The 16,318-nt window shown below is 23.0% G+C and overlaps 1 protein-coding gene across 3 annotated transcripts in view; it reads right to left on the bottom strand.

The window, feature by feature from the left end:
* Nucleotides 1-16,318, bottom strand: part of LOC117176165 (sterol regulatory element-binding protein cleavage-activating protein) — a 75,130-nt gene that overhangs the window by 44,819 nt on the left and 13,993 nt on the right. For all 3 annotated transcript variants that reach the window (XM_033366256.1, XM_033366257.1, XM_033366255.1), the window contains exons 4-6: nt 16,088-16,268; nt 11,904-12,049; nt 3,498-4,596 (exon numbers count right to left, since the gene is read on the bottom strand). In XM_033366256.1, coding sequence (XP_033222147.1) covers nt 3,498-4,596; nt 11,904-12,049; nt 16,088-16,268 — 1,426 coding nt within the window. The remainder of the gene's footprint in view (nt 1-3,497; nt 4,597-11,903; nt 12,050-16,087; nt 16,269-16,318) is intronic.

Raw genomic sequence — 16,318 nt, 5'->3', positions numbered from 1 at the left:
GGTAGAAAATTTAACAGTTTTATCAAAAATTCGTCTTTTCAACTTGAAAATTCAACAATGTTTGGAATAAAATTCAAATATTTGGTAGAAAGTCAAACCTTTATTGTAGGAAATTCGTTTTTTAAATTGGAAATTAATTCTCCTGTCTCAAAATTTAACCAGTGAATTTTTCGTACAAAATTCTACTATTTAGTTAAAAATTTATTTATTTTGTTGAAAATTTTTTGTTTTTTTTTTCTGGTAGAAAATAATTTTCGGTTTAAAATTAAACCAGTTTCTATAGAGTTTCTTTTTTTGGGGTAAAATTCATCATTTTAGTGAAAAATTCGTTTTTTTTGTGTTTATATATAAATTTTTCGGATGAAAATTAATTTATTTTGTTGAAAATTAAACTGATTGTCTGTAAATTAAATTTGTTTAAATTCATATTCTCGGGTAAAAAAGTTAACTGTTTTATAAAAAATTCGTCTTTTCAACTTGAAAATTCAAGAATGTTTGGTATAAAATTCAACTATTTTGTAGAAAGTCAAACCTTTTTCATAGAAAACTCCTTTTTTTAAATTGAAAATTGATTCACCTGAATGAAAATTTAATTAGCCCATTTTTCGTACAAAATTCTACTATTTGGTTAAAAATTTATTAACTTTGTCGAAAATTGGCTTTTTTCGGGTAGAAAATTAATCTTCTTGGTTTAAAATTTAACCATTTTCTTAAAGATTTATTGTGTTTTTTGTTGTTTCTTTTGGTTAAGATTCATAATTTTAGATAAAAAAATTTTTTTTTTGTTTGCTAAAATGTAAGTTTTTAAAATGTAAATTTAACCATTTTTTTGCAAAATCAAATGATTGAGTGGAAATTGAATTTTTTGAAATTCATATATTCTCGGGTAGAAAATTTAACTGTTTTATTCATAAATTTATAAATTTATCTCTTCCATTTTTCATAAACAATCCTACGATAAGGTTAAAAATGTATGTATTTTGTTGAAAATTGTCTAATATAAAATTGATCTTCTTGGTTTAAAATTTAACCACTTTCTTAAGAATTCATTTTTTTAGGGTAATTTTCATAATTTTAGTTAAAAATTCGTTTTTGTTTTTTTTTGTTGGTTAAAATGTAAGTTTTTTTAATGAAAATTCAACACTTTTTTGCAAAATCAACTGATTGGCCAGAAATTGAATTTTTTTAAATTCATATTCTCGGGTAGAAAATTTAACTGTTTTATTCAAAAATTCATAAATTTATAATTTAGAAATTCTACTATTCCATTTTTCATAAGAAATTATACTATTTGGATCAAAATGTATCTATTTTGTTGAAAATTATGTTTTTTTCTGATAGAAAATTGATCTTCTCGGTTTAAAATTTAATCACTTTCTTAAAAGTTCATTTTTTTGGGGGTAAGATTCATAATTTTACTTAAAAATTCGTTTTTTGTTTGTCAAAATGTAAGTTTTTTAAATGAAAATTTAACTATTTTGTTGAAAAATCAACTGATTGGCTGGAAATTGAGTTTTTTTAAAATTCATATTCTCTGGTAGAAAATTTAACTGTTTTATACAAAATTCGTCTCTTCGACTTGGAAATTCAACAATGTTTGGTATAAAATTCAACTATTTTGTAGAAAGTCAAACCTTTATTGTAGGAAATTCATTTTTTAAATTGGAAATTAATTCTCCTGTATGAAAATTTAACTATTCTATTTTTCGTGCAAAATTCTACTATTTGGTTAAAAATTTATTTATTTTGTTAAAAATTTTTTGTTTTTTTCTGGTAGAAAATAATTCTTCTCGTTTTAAAATTAAACTACTTTCTAAATAGTTTCTTTTTTTGGGGTAAAATTTATCATTTTATTTAAAAATTCGTTTTGTTTGTTTGTTTATATATAATTTTATTCGGATGAAAATTAATTAAAATTTCAACTTGAAAATTCAACAATGTTTGGTATAAAATTCAACTATTTGGTAGAAAGTCAAACCTTTTTCATAAAAAACTTGGTTTAAAATTTAACCATTTTCTTAAAAATTCATTTTTTTTAGGATAAGATTCATAATTTTAGATAAAAATTAGTTTTTTTTGTTTTGGTAAAATGTAAGTTTTTTAAATGTAAATGTAAGTATTTTGTTGAAAAATCAACTGATTGGCTGGATATTCAATTTTGTTTTAAATTCATATTCTCGGGTAGAAAATTTAACTGTTTTATTCATAAATTTATAAATTTTTAATCTATAAATTTAACTATTCCAGTTTTCATAAGAAATTATACTATTTGGTTAAGAATTTATTTATTTTGTTGAAAATTTTTTGTTTTTTCTGGTAGAAAATAATTCTTCTCGGTTTAAAATTTAACTGTTTTATAAAAAATTCATCTCTTCGACTTGAAAATTCAACAACGTTTGGTATAAAATTCAACTATTTGGTAGAAAGTCAAACCTTTTTCATAAAAAACTTGGTTTAAAATTTAACCATTTTCTTAAAAATTCATTTTTTTTAGGGTAAGATTCATAATTTTAGATAAAAATTAGTTTTTTAAATGTAAATATAAGTATTTTGTTGAAAAATCAACTGATTGGCCGGATATTCAATTTTGTTTTAAATTCATATTCTCGGGTAGAAAATTTTACTGTTTTATTCATAAATTTATAAATTTATAATCTATAAATTTAACTATTCCAGTTTTCATAAGAAATTATACTATTTGGTTAAGAATTTATTTATTTTGTTGAAAATTTTTTGTTTTTTCTGGTAGAAAATAATTCTTCTCGGTTTAAAATTTAACTGTTTTATAAAAAATTCATCTCTTCGACTTGAAAATTCAACAATGTTTGGTATAAAATTCAACTATTTGGTAGAAAGTCAAACCTTTATTGTAGGAAATTCGTTTTTTAAATTGTAACTTAATTCTCCTGTCTCAAAATTTAACCAGTGCATTTTTCGTACAAAATTCGACTATTTAGTTAAAAATTTATTTATTTTGTTGAAAATTTTTTGTTTTTTCTGGTAGAAAATAATTCTCGGTTTAAAATTAAACCACTTTCTAAAGAGTTTCTTTTTTTGGGGTAAAATTCATCATTTTAGTTAAAAATTCGTTTTTTCGTTTGTTTATAAATAAATTTTTCGAATGAAAATTAATTTATTTTGTTGAAAATTGAACTGATTGTCTGTAAATTAAATTTTTCGTAAAAAACTCTTTTTTTTTAAATTGAAAATTGATTCGCCTGAATGAAAATTAATCTATCCCATTTTTTTAATTAAAAACGTAACAATTTAGTTAAAAAATGTGTATATTTTGTCGAAAATTGTTCTCTTCTGGTAGAAAATAAATCTTTTTTGTTGAAAATTCGTCTTTTTGATTAAAAAAAAAAGAAAGAAAACAGTATCTTCAGTGTATTCTTTTTTCAAAATAGTGTCATCGCTTAAAAAAAAAAAAAATTTTCAAATAATGTGTATGAATCCGAGACCTGAAATGATCGTAATCAAAGTGAAGCACAACATACCTGATCATTCAAATGATTCGGAGCCGAGGTCGTCGAGGAAGTTAAAACGGGTTTGACCATACTCATCTCAACATAATTGTCCAAAACTTGAGGCCTGTCCATCGCATATCCATCAATATCCGTTTCCTGTTTCAGTGTATCACTCAAATGAATCACCTGCTCGATAATTCCCGAATTATAAATGATCATGCTAATCCAAACAACCATCCAGACCATAAATGCCCGCTGAAATATTCTCGTCCTCGCCCAAAAGTGCACCAGTTTCAGCCTCTTTGGAATTTTCACCAGAGGCGTTGTATTTTGATTATTCGGTGCAATCACATTCGTTGGCCCAACTATGCCATTCAATCTTGGATGAGACTTGGATCGGAATATGTTTGGCTTTTTGTTCGAAATGGTTGTCGTGAAGGGCTGCTTCCGCAATGACGGATCATTCGTGAAGTGATACTTTGAATTTTCGTTGGAAAACTCGGACCTCTTGATGTCAATCGCAAGAATTGTTGAAAAGAATACCATCTGCAGGAAGAAGTCATTTAGAAGACCGACAATTGCAAATATACAAAATTCCTGAATTGCAGGTACAAACGTAAATAATCCAATGGTGAGAATAGTAACTTCTGTCAGTAAATTTTTCGTAATTGACCATCCCTCTTTCGACAATCCCTGAGCAACACGAATTTTCACGTCCAAATTCGAGGGAGTACTTACGACACTTTTTGTCAGAACTAGGACATTCTCCAAACCGACTATTATCACTAGATAAGGAAACACTTCCTTGCCACTCAAACTTAAGGTTAATCCAAAGAAAAAGCAGACGCCAACAGTCATTGTCAGGGAGGAGATGACAGTGACAGTGGCGCTAAAAGCCATTCCGAATTTCGATTTGACTAATTCTATTTTTCTCACTGAGAAGTACACGTAAACGAATAGAGAGAGAAATGTCATAGCCAGGGGAAAGAAGTCACTGTAATTAAATTCACCGGGATAAAGTATGTGCAAAGCTTCATCGCTGTGACTTGAGATACTAGAGGTATTTTTTTCATCAGACTGATGAAGAGGATAATAGGTTGCGAGTCGATGTCTCAAACCGTCAATAAATCTGAAATCAGATTTAATGCTTTTCAAGTATTTCATGAAAACAATTGCATTTTATTTAGGGCCTGTCCATAAATTACATCACCATTTTTACTTTTTTTTATGTAGATAGTTCAATTTTTCAAGAGAATAATTAAATTTAAAATAAAAGCTGAATATTTAAACAAAGATGAATTTTCAACAAAATAGTTTAATTTTCAACCAAGAAAAATTACTTTTCTACCAATGATGAATGATGAATTTAAAAAAAGACGAATTTTCAACGAAATAAATGAATTTTCAACCAAACAAGATGACTATCAAAATAATTCATCTTTAAACAAAATAGTTGAACTTTTAACAAAATAATTGAATCCTTTAATTACAGATATACATTTTTAACCAAGAAAATTAATTTTCTACAAAATGAATATTGAATCGTTAAATTTTCAGTTTAAAATATTAATTTTTAAACAAAAAAAAAACTAATTTTCGACTAGTTAAATTCAAAAAAAAAGACCGATTTTTAACAAAAAAGTTGAATCTTCAACCAAAAAAATTAATTTACAACTCCAATGTTGCATTTTAAAGCAAGAAAACAACTTTTCTAAAAAATAGTGAAATTTTAAAAACCAAAAGTATGAATTCTAAAAAAAAAGTTAATTTCCAAACAGCTTAATTTTGAAATCGTTAAATGTTCAGTTAAAAAAATTTATTTTTAACAAAAAACTAATTTTCAACAAGCTGAATTAAAAATAAATAAAATAAAAAATAGTTGAATCGTCAACCAAAAAAGTAAATTTTCGATAAATAAGATTAATTTTCTACCTAAAGAGACAATTTTTCTAGCGGCAGTTTAATTATCAACTCGATAATATGATTTTACCATAAAAAAACATTATTTTCTACCAAATAGTTACAATTTTTTATTGAAAGTTGAATTTTCAACCAAGAGGATTAATTCTCTACTAAAAAAGACGAATCTTCAACAAAGTTAATGAATTTTCTACAAAATAGTGAAATTCGCAACAACAAAAGATCAATTTTCAATATTAATTTTATACTGAAAAACACAAAAGCTTAACTAACAAAAATTTAATCAAAAAGTACACTTTCAACTGAACAGTTTCATTTTCTACGAAATTGTTGAATTCTAGACAAAAAAAAAGATTAATAAAAAAATAAATAATCTTTCAACAAAATAGTTGAATTTGTACCCAAATAACCGAATTTTTACCTACAAAGATAAATTTTTAACAACAGAAATTAATTTTCTGCAAAAAGACGCATTTTTAGAAAAAAAAAAGCGTTAATTTTTAACCAAACATTTTAATTTTCAACCAAAATGTTGAATTTTAAAGCCAAAAAATAACTTTTCTAGAAAATAGTGAAACTTTCAACCCAAAAGTATGAATTCTAAAAAAAAAAGTTAATTTACAAACAGCTTAAGTTTTCGTTAAATATTCAGTTTAAAAAATTTATTTTTAACAACAAAAAACTAATTTTCAACAAGCTGTATTTTAACAAAAAAGAGCAATTTAAACAAAAATGGTTGAATTCTCAACCAAAAAAAAATGAATTTTCAACAAACAAGATACATTTTTTATCCAGAGAGACAAATTTTCTACCAAAAAGTTAAAATTTTATAATGAGAGTTAAATTTTTAAATAAGTGGGTTCATTGTCTACTAAAAAAGACGAATCTTCAAAAACTTTTATGAATTTTCTAAAAAAAATAGTGGAATTTGCAACAACAAAAAATTTAATCAAAAAGTTCACTTTCAACCGAATAGTTTAATTTTCTATGAAATTGTTGATTTTTTTAACCAAAATGGATGAATTTTCAAGAAAGAAAATTAACTTTTTACCCAAAAAGATTAATTTTCTATTAAATGCATCAATTTTGAATTAGAAAGGAGCAATTTTCAATTGCAATGATATTCTTATCATTTTAAACCAAAATTGAAAGTTACATTTTCGGTAAAAAAAATAATGATGAAGACAAAATTTCTGAAGAACAAAGTTAATTTTTTACCCAAAGAGACAAATTTTCTAGTAACAGTTTAATTTCTAACCCCATAATATGATTTTTCCATAAAAAACATTATTTTCTACGAAACAGTTTATAATTTTAAATAAAAGTTTAATTAACAACCAAATAGTTGGATTTTCAATTAAAAATAACAATTATCAACAAAAAATTAAAGTTACAATTTCAGCAAAAAAACAATTAATTTGCAACCAAAAAAGATTAATTAAACTTTTAACCAAAGAACTGAATTTTTAAATTACAGAGATACATTTTTAACCAAGAAAATTAATTTTCTACAAAATGATGAATTTTCAACAAAATACACGAATTTTTAACCAAATATTTGAATTTACAACCAAACAGTTGATGTTCTAAATCGTTAAATTTTCAGTTTAAAACATTAAATTTAAACAAAAAAAACCTAATTTTCAAGTTCAATCTTCAACCCGATAATATGACTTTTCCATAAAAACATTATTTTCTATAAAATAGTTCAAAATTTTCAATAAAAGTTGAATTTATAACCAAATAAATAGATTTTCAAGTAAAAAATATCAATTTTCAATTAAAAATAACAATTATCAACGAAAAATTAAAGTTACATTTTCAGCCAAAAAAACATTAATTTCAACCTAAAGAAAAAAAAAACTAATTTTAAACCAAAAATATAATTCTTTAAAGAAGAATTATTTTCTACTGAAAAATATGAATGTTCAAACAAGAATTTAATTTACAACAAAATAATTAAAAGTTTTAATTTGTTAAATTTTCATTTTAAAGAACAATTTATAAAAAAAATTAGTTGAATTATCAAACAAAAAATGAATTTTCCACAAAAAAGATTAATTTTCTACCCAAAGAGACAAAATTTTTTTGTAACAGTATAATTTTCAACTCGACAATCTCATTTTTCCACACAAAAAAAAACATTAATCTTTTAACAAAATAGTTGAATTTTGAACTAAATAATCGAATTTTTACTTACAGAGATTAATTTTTTAAAACAAAAATTAATTTTCTACAAAATCACGCATTTTCAACAAAAAAATTCATTTTTAACCAAACATTTAAATTTCCAACCAAAATGTTGAATTTTAATGCCAAAAAAAAAAACGATTTTTCTAGAATATAGTGAAATTTTCAACCCAAAAGTATGAATTCTAGAAAAAAAGTTAATTTCCAAACAGCCTAAGTTTTAAGTCGTTAAATGTTCAGTTTAAAAATTTTATTTTTAGCAACAAAAAAACTAATTTTCAACAAACTGCATTCAAACAAAAAAGACCAATTTAAAAAAAATGGTTGATTCCTCAACAATTTTCCTTCTGAAAAATACGAATTTTTAATTTAAAAAATCAATTTTTAACCAAATTTTAATATTCAACCAAACTGTTGAAAAACGACTTTTTTTAGAAAACAGTGAAATTTTCCACCCGAAAATATGAATTCTAAAAAAAAATTTTTTGAAAAATTTAATCGTTAAATTTTAAGCTTAAAACATTCATTTTTAACACAAAAAAAAACTAATTTTCGACATGTTAAATTCAAACAAAAAAGACTGATTTTTAACAAAATAGTTGAATCTTCAACCAAACAATTAATCTTCAACAAAGGAGATGAATTTTCTACCCAAACAGACGAAATTTCTAGTAACAGTTAATTTTTAACCCGATAATTTGATTTTTCCCCATAAACATTATTTTCTATAAAATAGTTCAAAATTTTCAATAATAGTTGAATTTACAACCAAATAGTTGGATTTCCAATTAAAAAGATAAATTTTCGATTAAAAATAACAATTACCAAAAAAAAATTGAAGTTACATTTTTAGCAAAAAAAAAACATTAATTTTAAAAAAATGACTATCAAAATAATTCGTCTTTAAACAAAATAGCTCAACTTTTAACCAAATAACTGAATTTCTTAATTAAAGGGATGAATTTTTAATGAAGAAAATTAATTTTCTACAAAGAGTTGAAGTTCTAAATCATTAAATTTTCAGTTTAAAACATTAAATTTTAACAACAACAAAAATAGTTGTTTAAGAAAACAGATGAATCTTCAACCAAAAATAAATAAATTTTCAACAAAAAGAGACAGATTTTCTAGTGAAAGTTTAATTTCCAACCCGATAATATGATTTTTCCATAAAAAACATTATTTTCTAGCAAATAGTGGGATTTTCAATTTAAAAAATAAATTTTCAATTAAAAATAATAATTATCAACGAAAAACGAAAGTTAAATTTCCAACAACAAAAAAATATATTAATTTTTGACCAAAGACAAAAAACAAATTTTCAACCAAAAATATAATTTTTTAAAGAAGATTAATTTTCTACTGATAAACTTTTATTTTTCGGCCTGCTGGCCTCAAAAAATTGATTAATTTTCTACTGAGAAATACGAATGTTTAACTGAAAAAATCAATTTTTAACCAAGAAAGTTAATTTTCAACAAGCTGAATCCAAACAAAGAAAAACCCAATTTAAAAAAATAGTTGAATCCTCAACCAAAAAAATGAATTTTCAACAAACAAGATTAATTTTCTACCCAGAGAGACAAATTTTCTAGTAACATGTTAATTTTGAACCCGATCATATGAATTTTCCACAAAAACATTATTTTCTATAAAATAGTTCAAAATTTTCAATAAGAGTTTAATTTACAACCAAGAGGATTAACTCTCTACTAAAAAAGACAAATTTTCAACAAAATTCATGAATTTTCTACAAAATAGATAAATTTGCAACAAAAAAGATCAATTTTCAATATAAAATAAAAATTGTCCACCAAAAATTAAATTGATACACTTTTAGCAACAACAAAAAATTAATTTTCAATCAAATAGTTTAATTTTCTACGAAATTATTGATGTTTTAACCAAAATGAATGAAATTTCAACAAAGAAAATTAACTTTTTACCCAAAAAGATTAATATTCAATAAAATAAATTGATTTTGAAATAGAAAAGAGCAATTTTCAATTAAGAATATCATTTTTTAACCACAAATGAAATATTTATATTTTCAGTATTAAAAAAATTGTTTAAAATGAATTTTTAACGAACAAGATTAGTTTTCTACCCAAAGAGGCAAATTTTCTAGTTAGCAGTTTAATTTTCAAACTTATAATATGATTTTGGCACAAAAAACGTTATTTTCTAACGAATAGTTCAAAATTTTCAAAAAAAGTTGCATTTACAACCAAATAAATAGATTTTCAACTAAAAAAGATCAATTTTCAATTAAAAATAACAATTATCAACAAAAAATGAATTAAATTTTCAGCAAAAAAATAAATAAATTTTCACCCAAAGTAAAAAAAACTAATTTTCAACCAAAAGTATAATTCTTTGAAGAAGATTAATTTTCTACTGGAAAATGCGAATGTTCAACAAAAATACACTGATTTTTAACCAAACATTTAAATTTTCAAACCCAAAAAAACTACTTTTCTAGAAAACAGTAAAATTTTCAAATCGAAAACATGAATTCTACAAAAAAAATTAACTTACAATGAAACAATTTAAGTTTTAAATTCGTTAAATTTTCTGTTTAAAAACTTAATTTTTAACAACAAAAATAATTTTCATCCAGCTGCATTCAAACAAAAAAAAAACAATTTTTCAGAAAACAGTTGAATCCTCAACCAACAAAATTAATTTTAATCAAAAATATTCAAAGAAAGAAGAAGAAAAGCTATCTTCAACAAACAAAAAAAAGAATTTTTAACCAAAAATATAATTTTCTACTGAAAAATACCAATTTTCAACTAAAAAAAAAATAAATTTTTATCTAAAGAGCTCATTTTCAATTAAGGTTTAATTTCTTACAAAACTGTTAATTTTTGGACCAAAATGCATACATTTTCAACAAAGAATATTAATTTTTTATCAAAAAAGATGATTTTTCAACCAAAAAGACGAATCTTCAATGAAATATTTGAATTTTCGACCAAAAAAGATATCTAAGAAAATAATTAATCTTTGAACAAATTAATTTAATTTTGAACAAAATAACTTAATTTTTAAATTACAAAGATCAATTTTTAACCAATAAAATTAAAGGTCTACATAATGACGAATTTTTAACAAAATACATTAACCTTTAACCAAACATTTAAATTTTTAACCACAATTTTGAATTTTCAAACCAATAAAATGGCTTTTCTAAAAAAACAGTAAAATTTTCAACCAGAAAATATGGATTCTCAAAAAAAGTTAATTTAGAACCAAACACTGGCTGAATTCAAACAAAAAAAAAGATCAATTTTTCACAAAATATTTTATTTCTAATCCAGAAAAATGAATTTTCAGTAAAAAATTATTAATTTAAAAAAACAAATAAACAGACAATTTTCTACCAAATGTTAAAAAAAATTTAATCAAATTTGGATTTTCAACCAAGAAAATTAATTTTCTATATAAAAAAACGAATTTTCAACAAAGTTCACGAATGTTCAACCAAATAGTTGAATTTACCACTAGAAATGATCAATTTTCCATAAAAAAAAAAAAAAACAATTTTCAACCAAAAATGAATCTTCAAACAAAATAAGAACGATTTTTTAAGAAAAAAATATAATTTTCAAAGAAGATCAACTTTCTACCGAAAAATACAAATGTTTCACCAAAAAAAGGAATTTTTAACCACAAAATTCATTATCAACCAAATAGTTTTATTTTCTACCAAAATGATGATTTTTTAACGAATATTGATGAATTTTAAAACGAGAAAATTAATCTTTTACCCAAAAAGATGAATTTCCAAGAAAGTACATTAATTTTACACTAGAAAAGATCCATTTTCAATAAAAAAATGGAATGATTATATTTTCAGTCAAAATAATTATCTCTCAAAATAAATAAAATAAACAAATTTTTAAACACCAAGATGAGTTTTCAACTAAAATGAAGAATCTTAAAAAAAATTAATTTTGAACAAGACATTAATATTCAACAAAATAGTTGAATTTTCAAAAACAAAATTTATTTTTAGACAAAGATTAAACCATTCAATTTTCTGTTAGAAAAATTAATTTTCATTTAAAAATTAAACAAATTTTCAACAAAAAAGTTGATTTTAAATCAAGTAAATGAATCTTCAACCAAAAAAATTAATTTTTAACAAAGTAGTTTAACTTTCAACCCAGTAGTTCGAATTTTTTTACCGAAAAAGGTTTCTTTTCAACAAAATAGCTGCATTTTCTTCAAAATAATGAAATATTATTATATTATTTAACAGTATCGTAATTTATGAATGGCCCTTCACTATATATTATAATTTTGATGGAAATTTCATACCCTGCATCGTGTTCCTTTAGAAATAAAGTAACCGCATATTGCAGAACTCTCTGTCGAACTCTAATAGGATATCTCTTAACTCCTGTTTCTTTTAAACTCATTCCAAAGAGCATTTCAGATATGCTAATTTTTCCTTTTTGCAGGCTCTATCGAAGTGAAACAAAAGTTATTAACATGACAGAGAAATATTTTTATTAAATTACACATTGTACGCGCCTGATTTGAACCAAATTTAACTTAAAAGTGCAGGCTAAAGTTTGTACCCAAGAAATTATCGTTTCTACTTAAATCCTAGATAAACAATCCCGGACAATTCCAGGTTTTTTACAGTAATCTGAAGTTTTTTTTTTTTCAAATATAATTTTTCATGATACGGAGCTATTCCAATTTTTCAAATTTTATTAGCACTGTAGATTATATAAATAATTAAATATCACTTAAAACAATTAATAATTTCTTGAATTTGTCTCTAAAATTCATAAATTTGAATAATAAATGAAAATTTTTATTTTATCTATGGATAAAATAAAATAATATTTGAATTGGGAATGGTTAAACTGCGACACGCCACGTGGTGACTAAAATCCGAACTAGAAAGAATATGTACGATCTTGTGGAAAAATGCGAAACCGAGAACATTTTTTAAACTCTCTGATTTTTCCTTGAATAATTTTTCATTTTTAATCATTAATATTCAAATACTAGCATTTTAATCTTATAATACTTTTAACATCGAATATTTTATAAACGGAATAAAACAGTATTTCATATACAAATTTTAAATTTTCAAATTTATTTAATTAAAAAAAAAAAAATCTTTTCTACTATAAAAGATTTTTTTTTTAAATAACTGAATTATTAACATAATAGTTAAATTTTTAACCTAAAAAGTAAAAATTCGCAACGAAAAAGTGTCATAGTTTATATTTCAATAAAAAAATAATCAAATTTCTGCAACAAAAATAAAGAATTCTAAATATGACTTTAACAAAAAATTAATTTTTCTCGAAACTGATGCATTTTTACTCAACAAAAAAGAAATTTCAAACCGAACAATTATTTTTTTACCAAAAAATGACATTTTTTGTTACAAAGTGAATTTTAAACCAAAAAAAAAAAAAAAAACAGTATATTCCACCAAGCAGTTAAATTTTCAACCAAAGAAAATAAATTAGAAAGAAAATTTAAATGAAAAAAATAAAGAAGAATAATTTTTACCCGAAAACTTGCATTTTAATTTTTAAAAAAAGTTTCTTCTAAAACAGATCAAGTTTTAAATCAAAAAGATAAATTTTCAAAAAAAATAGTCGCATTTTTATTGAATTCTTGATAAAATAGTTGCATTTTTATCGAAAAAAGGTGAAATTTCTCTTCAAGCAGAAAAAATTTTAATTACAAAAACAAAAAGTTGAGCTTTCATACAAAGAAAATTCCAGTTGATTCTGCAAGATCAAAGATGGATTTTTTTAACAAAAAATAAACTTCTACGAAAAAAACTTGAATTTTCAATTAAAAAAGAATTTTTTCGACCAAAAAGGATGAATTTTCATCCAGAAAATATTTCAGTTCTTTTCAAACCCCAGATATTATATTTATACATTAGAATTTGCAACCAAAAATTATGATTTTTTAAAAAAATTGTTGAATTTTCAACGAAACAGTTGAATCTTTATCCAATAAAGATACAATTTTTGCCAAGAATGTGAATTTTTAAATAAAAAAGACAAACATTCAAAAAAAGAATTGAATTTTCAACCGAAAAGTTACAGTTTTATTCAAGAAAAATTCCCAAAGAAAATTCCAGTTCACTTTCTAACATCAAAATAAGAATTCTAAACAATTTGTAACCAAAATGGATGTATTTTAAAGAAAATTATTAAATTTTCAACCAAATAATAAAACTTTTTATTTCCTTAAATTAATTTTTCACAAAAAAAAATAAATTCAAATAAATAAAATGTTGAATCTTCAGCTCAAATAGACTAATTCTAAAAGAAAAGTTTAACCTTGACCCAAATAGTTTAATTTTCAACCCAAAGGATAAATTTTCAATCAAAAAGTTTAATTTTCTACCAAAAAAAGAAGATTTTACAACAAAATACAGGATTTTTCAATAAAACAATTGAATTTTCAACTCAGAAAGACAACATTTCAACCAAATAGTGGAATTTTGAACTAAAAAAGATCAATTTTGAACCAAAAATGGAATAAATTTTCAGATAAAAAACTTATTTTCAACTAAAATTGTGAATCTTTAACTGGAATAGTAAAATTTTCAAAGAATAAGTTAATTTTCCGCCAAAAAATAAAATGTTCAACAAAATGAATGAATTTTCAACGAAATAGTTCAAATTTGAGATAAAAAAATGTACAACCAAATAGATGATTTTTTAGCTAAAAACTACCGATTTTCAACCAGAATGAAACTGTTTAACAAGCAAGTAAAAAAATGAAATTTCAACTAAAATTATAAATCTTCAACTGGAATAGAGGAATTTTAAACTTTTTTATTTTTAACCAAAATATTAATTTTCTACGCAAAAGACGATTTTTCATAAAAATACGTAAATTTTCAAATTAGAAGGACAAATTTTGAACGAAAAATGGAATAATTACATTTTCAGTTTAAAAAAAAATTAATGAAAATGTTAAATTTTCAACTGAAATGATTAATCTTTAACTCGAATAATTGATTTTAAACAAATTAATTTTTGCCAAGGAAAAAACGATTTTTTTAACAAAATAGCTATTTTTTCAACCAGACATGAATTTTTAACTAAAATTATTAATCTTCAACCAAAAAAAAATTCATTTTCAACAGAAAAATTTAACTAATTTAATTAAAAAAAGGATGAATTCTGAACAGACAATGCAGTAATTGATATTTCAACTACAGAGATTTTATTTTTAATAAAAAACTTAAAAAACTTGTCGAATTTCCGAGCAAAAATGTGTCTTTTTAACTAAAATGATAAATTTTTCAACTGAAATACTTGATTTTTCAACCGAAAAGATTAATTTTCTACGAAAAAAGACGATATTTCAACAAAATACATGAATTTTGCATAAAGTAGTAGAATTTTCGAATCAGAAGGACAAATTTTGAACCAAAAACGGAATAATTACATTTTCAGTAAAAACAAATAATAATTTCAACCAGACCGATGAATTTTTAACTAAAATGATGAATCTTTAACTCAAATTGTTGAATTTTCAGTCAAAAATTAATTTTGAGCAAAAGAGAAACAAACTATTTTTCAAAAATATAGCTCAATTTGAACCAAAGATCTGAATTTTCAATTAAAATGCTAAATCTTCAACGAAACAAATTAATTTTCAACAAAAGACTTTAACATTCTCCCAAATAATTAAATTTTCAGTTGAAAAAGAGGAATTCTGAACAAAAAATGTAATAGTTCAAATTTCAGCTAAAAAAAATTTAATTTTTCATCGAAAACAGTCGAATTTAACTGAACGGGAGTTGAAATCTCAACTAAACTTGTGAAATTTACAAGCAAAAAAAAATCTAATTTTTAACCAACTTGGAAGATTAATCTTTACCCAAAAAAGCAAGTTTTTAACAAAATACACAACTTTTTAACCAGGTGCTTGAATTTTACATTCAGAACAATAAATTTTCAACCAAAAATAGAATAGTTAAATTTTCAGTTAAAAAATTAATTTCAAACCAAAAAAAAACTGATTTTCAAAAAAAATAGTTAAATAAAATTATATAAAATTACTGTTAGTAAAGAATCATTTTTATTCAATTTTATATTGCAATTAAAAAAAAAAATTAAGCACGCTCTCAAAAAAATGCTCTGACTCAAAAAAAAAAGTTCCCTGAAAATTCACTTTTTTTCTCAAAACATCAATTTAAGAGATCTCAACTTCTCTTTCTGGTTCTTAGAACTTTGACGTAAAATCCACTAGAAAGGTAGGAATAGGAATTTTTTTAACGCAAAATTAAAGCTTTTTAGCAGACAAAACTTTAATTATTACTTGTTCCTTTCGTAAGAAATCAAAAAATATTGATAAAAAAATAAATAAATAAATATCGAGTTGTTTTAAAAAGAGGGCCTAATCCTTTTGTTCCCATTCAGTAAAAATACTTAGGAGGAATCCCCAAAATCTAATTTCTAGGATACAAGCTTTAGCTTATTGATAATAATTTGGGGTTTTACCTGATAAGAAAATACAGTGCCGATTAAATTTGTGTCCTGATTAAAAGATTCAATACTTCCTTCCCAAAAATTTGCAGGAGAAAGTACAAGACAATTGTATTCAGGTAAAACATCTGGCTTTTTGAGATTTCGTTTCTTGATTGCTTCTACATGCAAGCAAACTTGACTAAGAGATTTTTTCCTGCAATAATAATAATAATAATAATAATAATATAATTTTATTAAAGAAAT

This window comes from Belonocnema kinseyi, chromosome 7 (assembly GCF_010883055.1).
Source record: "Belonocnema kinseyi isolate 2016_QV_RU_SX_M_011 chromosome 7, B_treatae_v1, whole genome shotgun sequence".
Lineage (NCBI taxonomy): Eukaryota > Metazoa > Arthropoda > Insecta > Hymenoptera > Cynipidae > Belonocnema > Belonocnema kinseyi.
The sequence above is the reverse complement of the archived record's forward strand: the minus strand, read 5'-3'. Positions and strand labels throughout refer to the sequence as shown.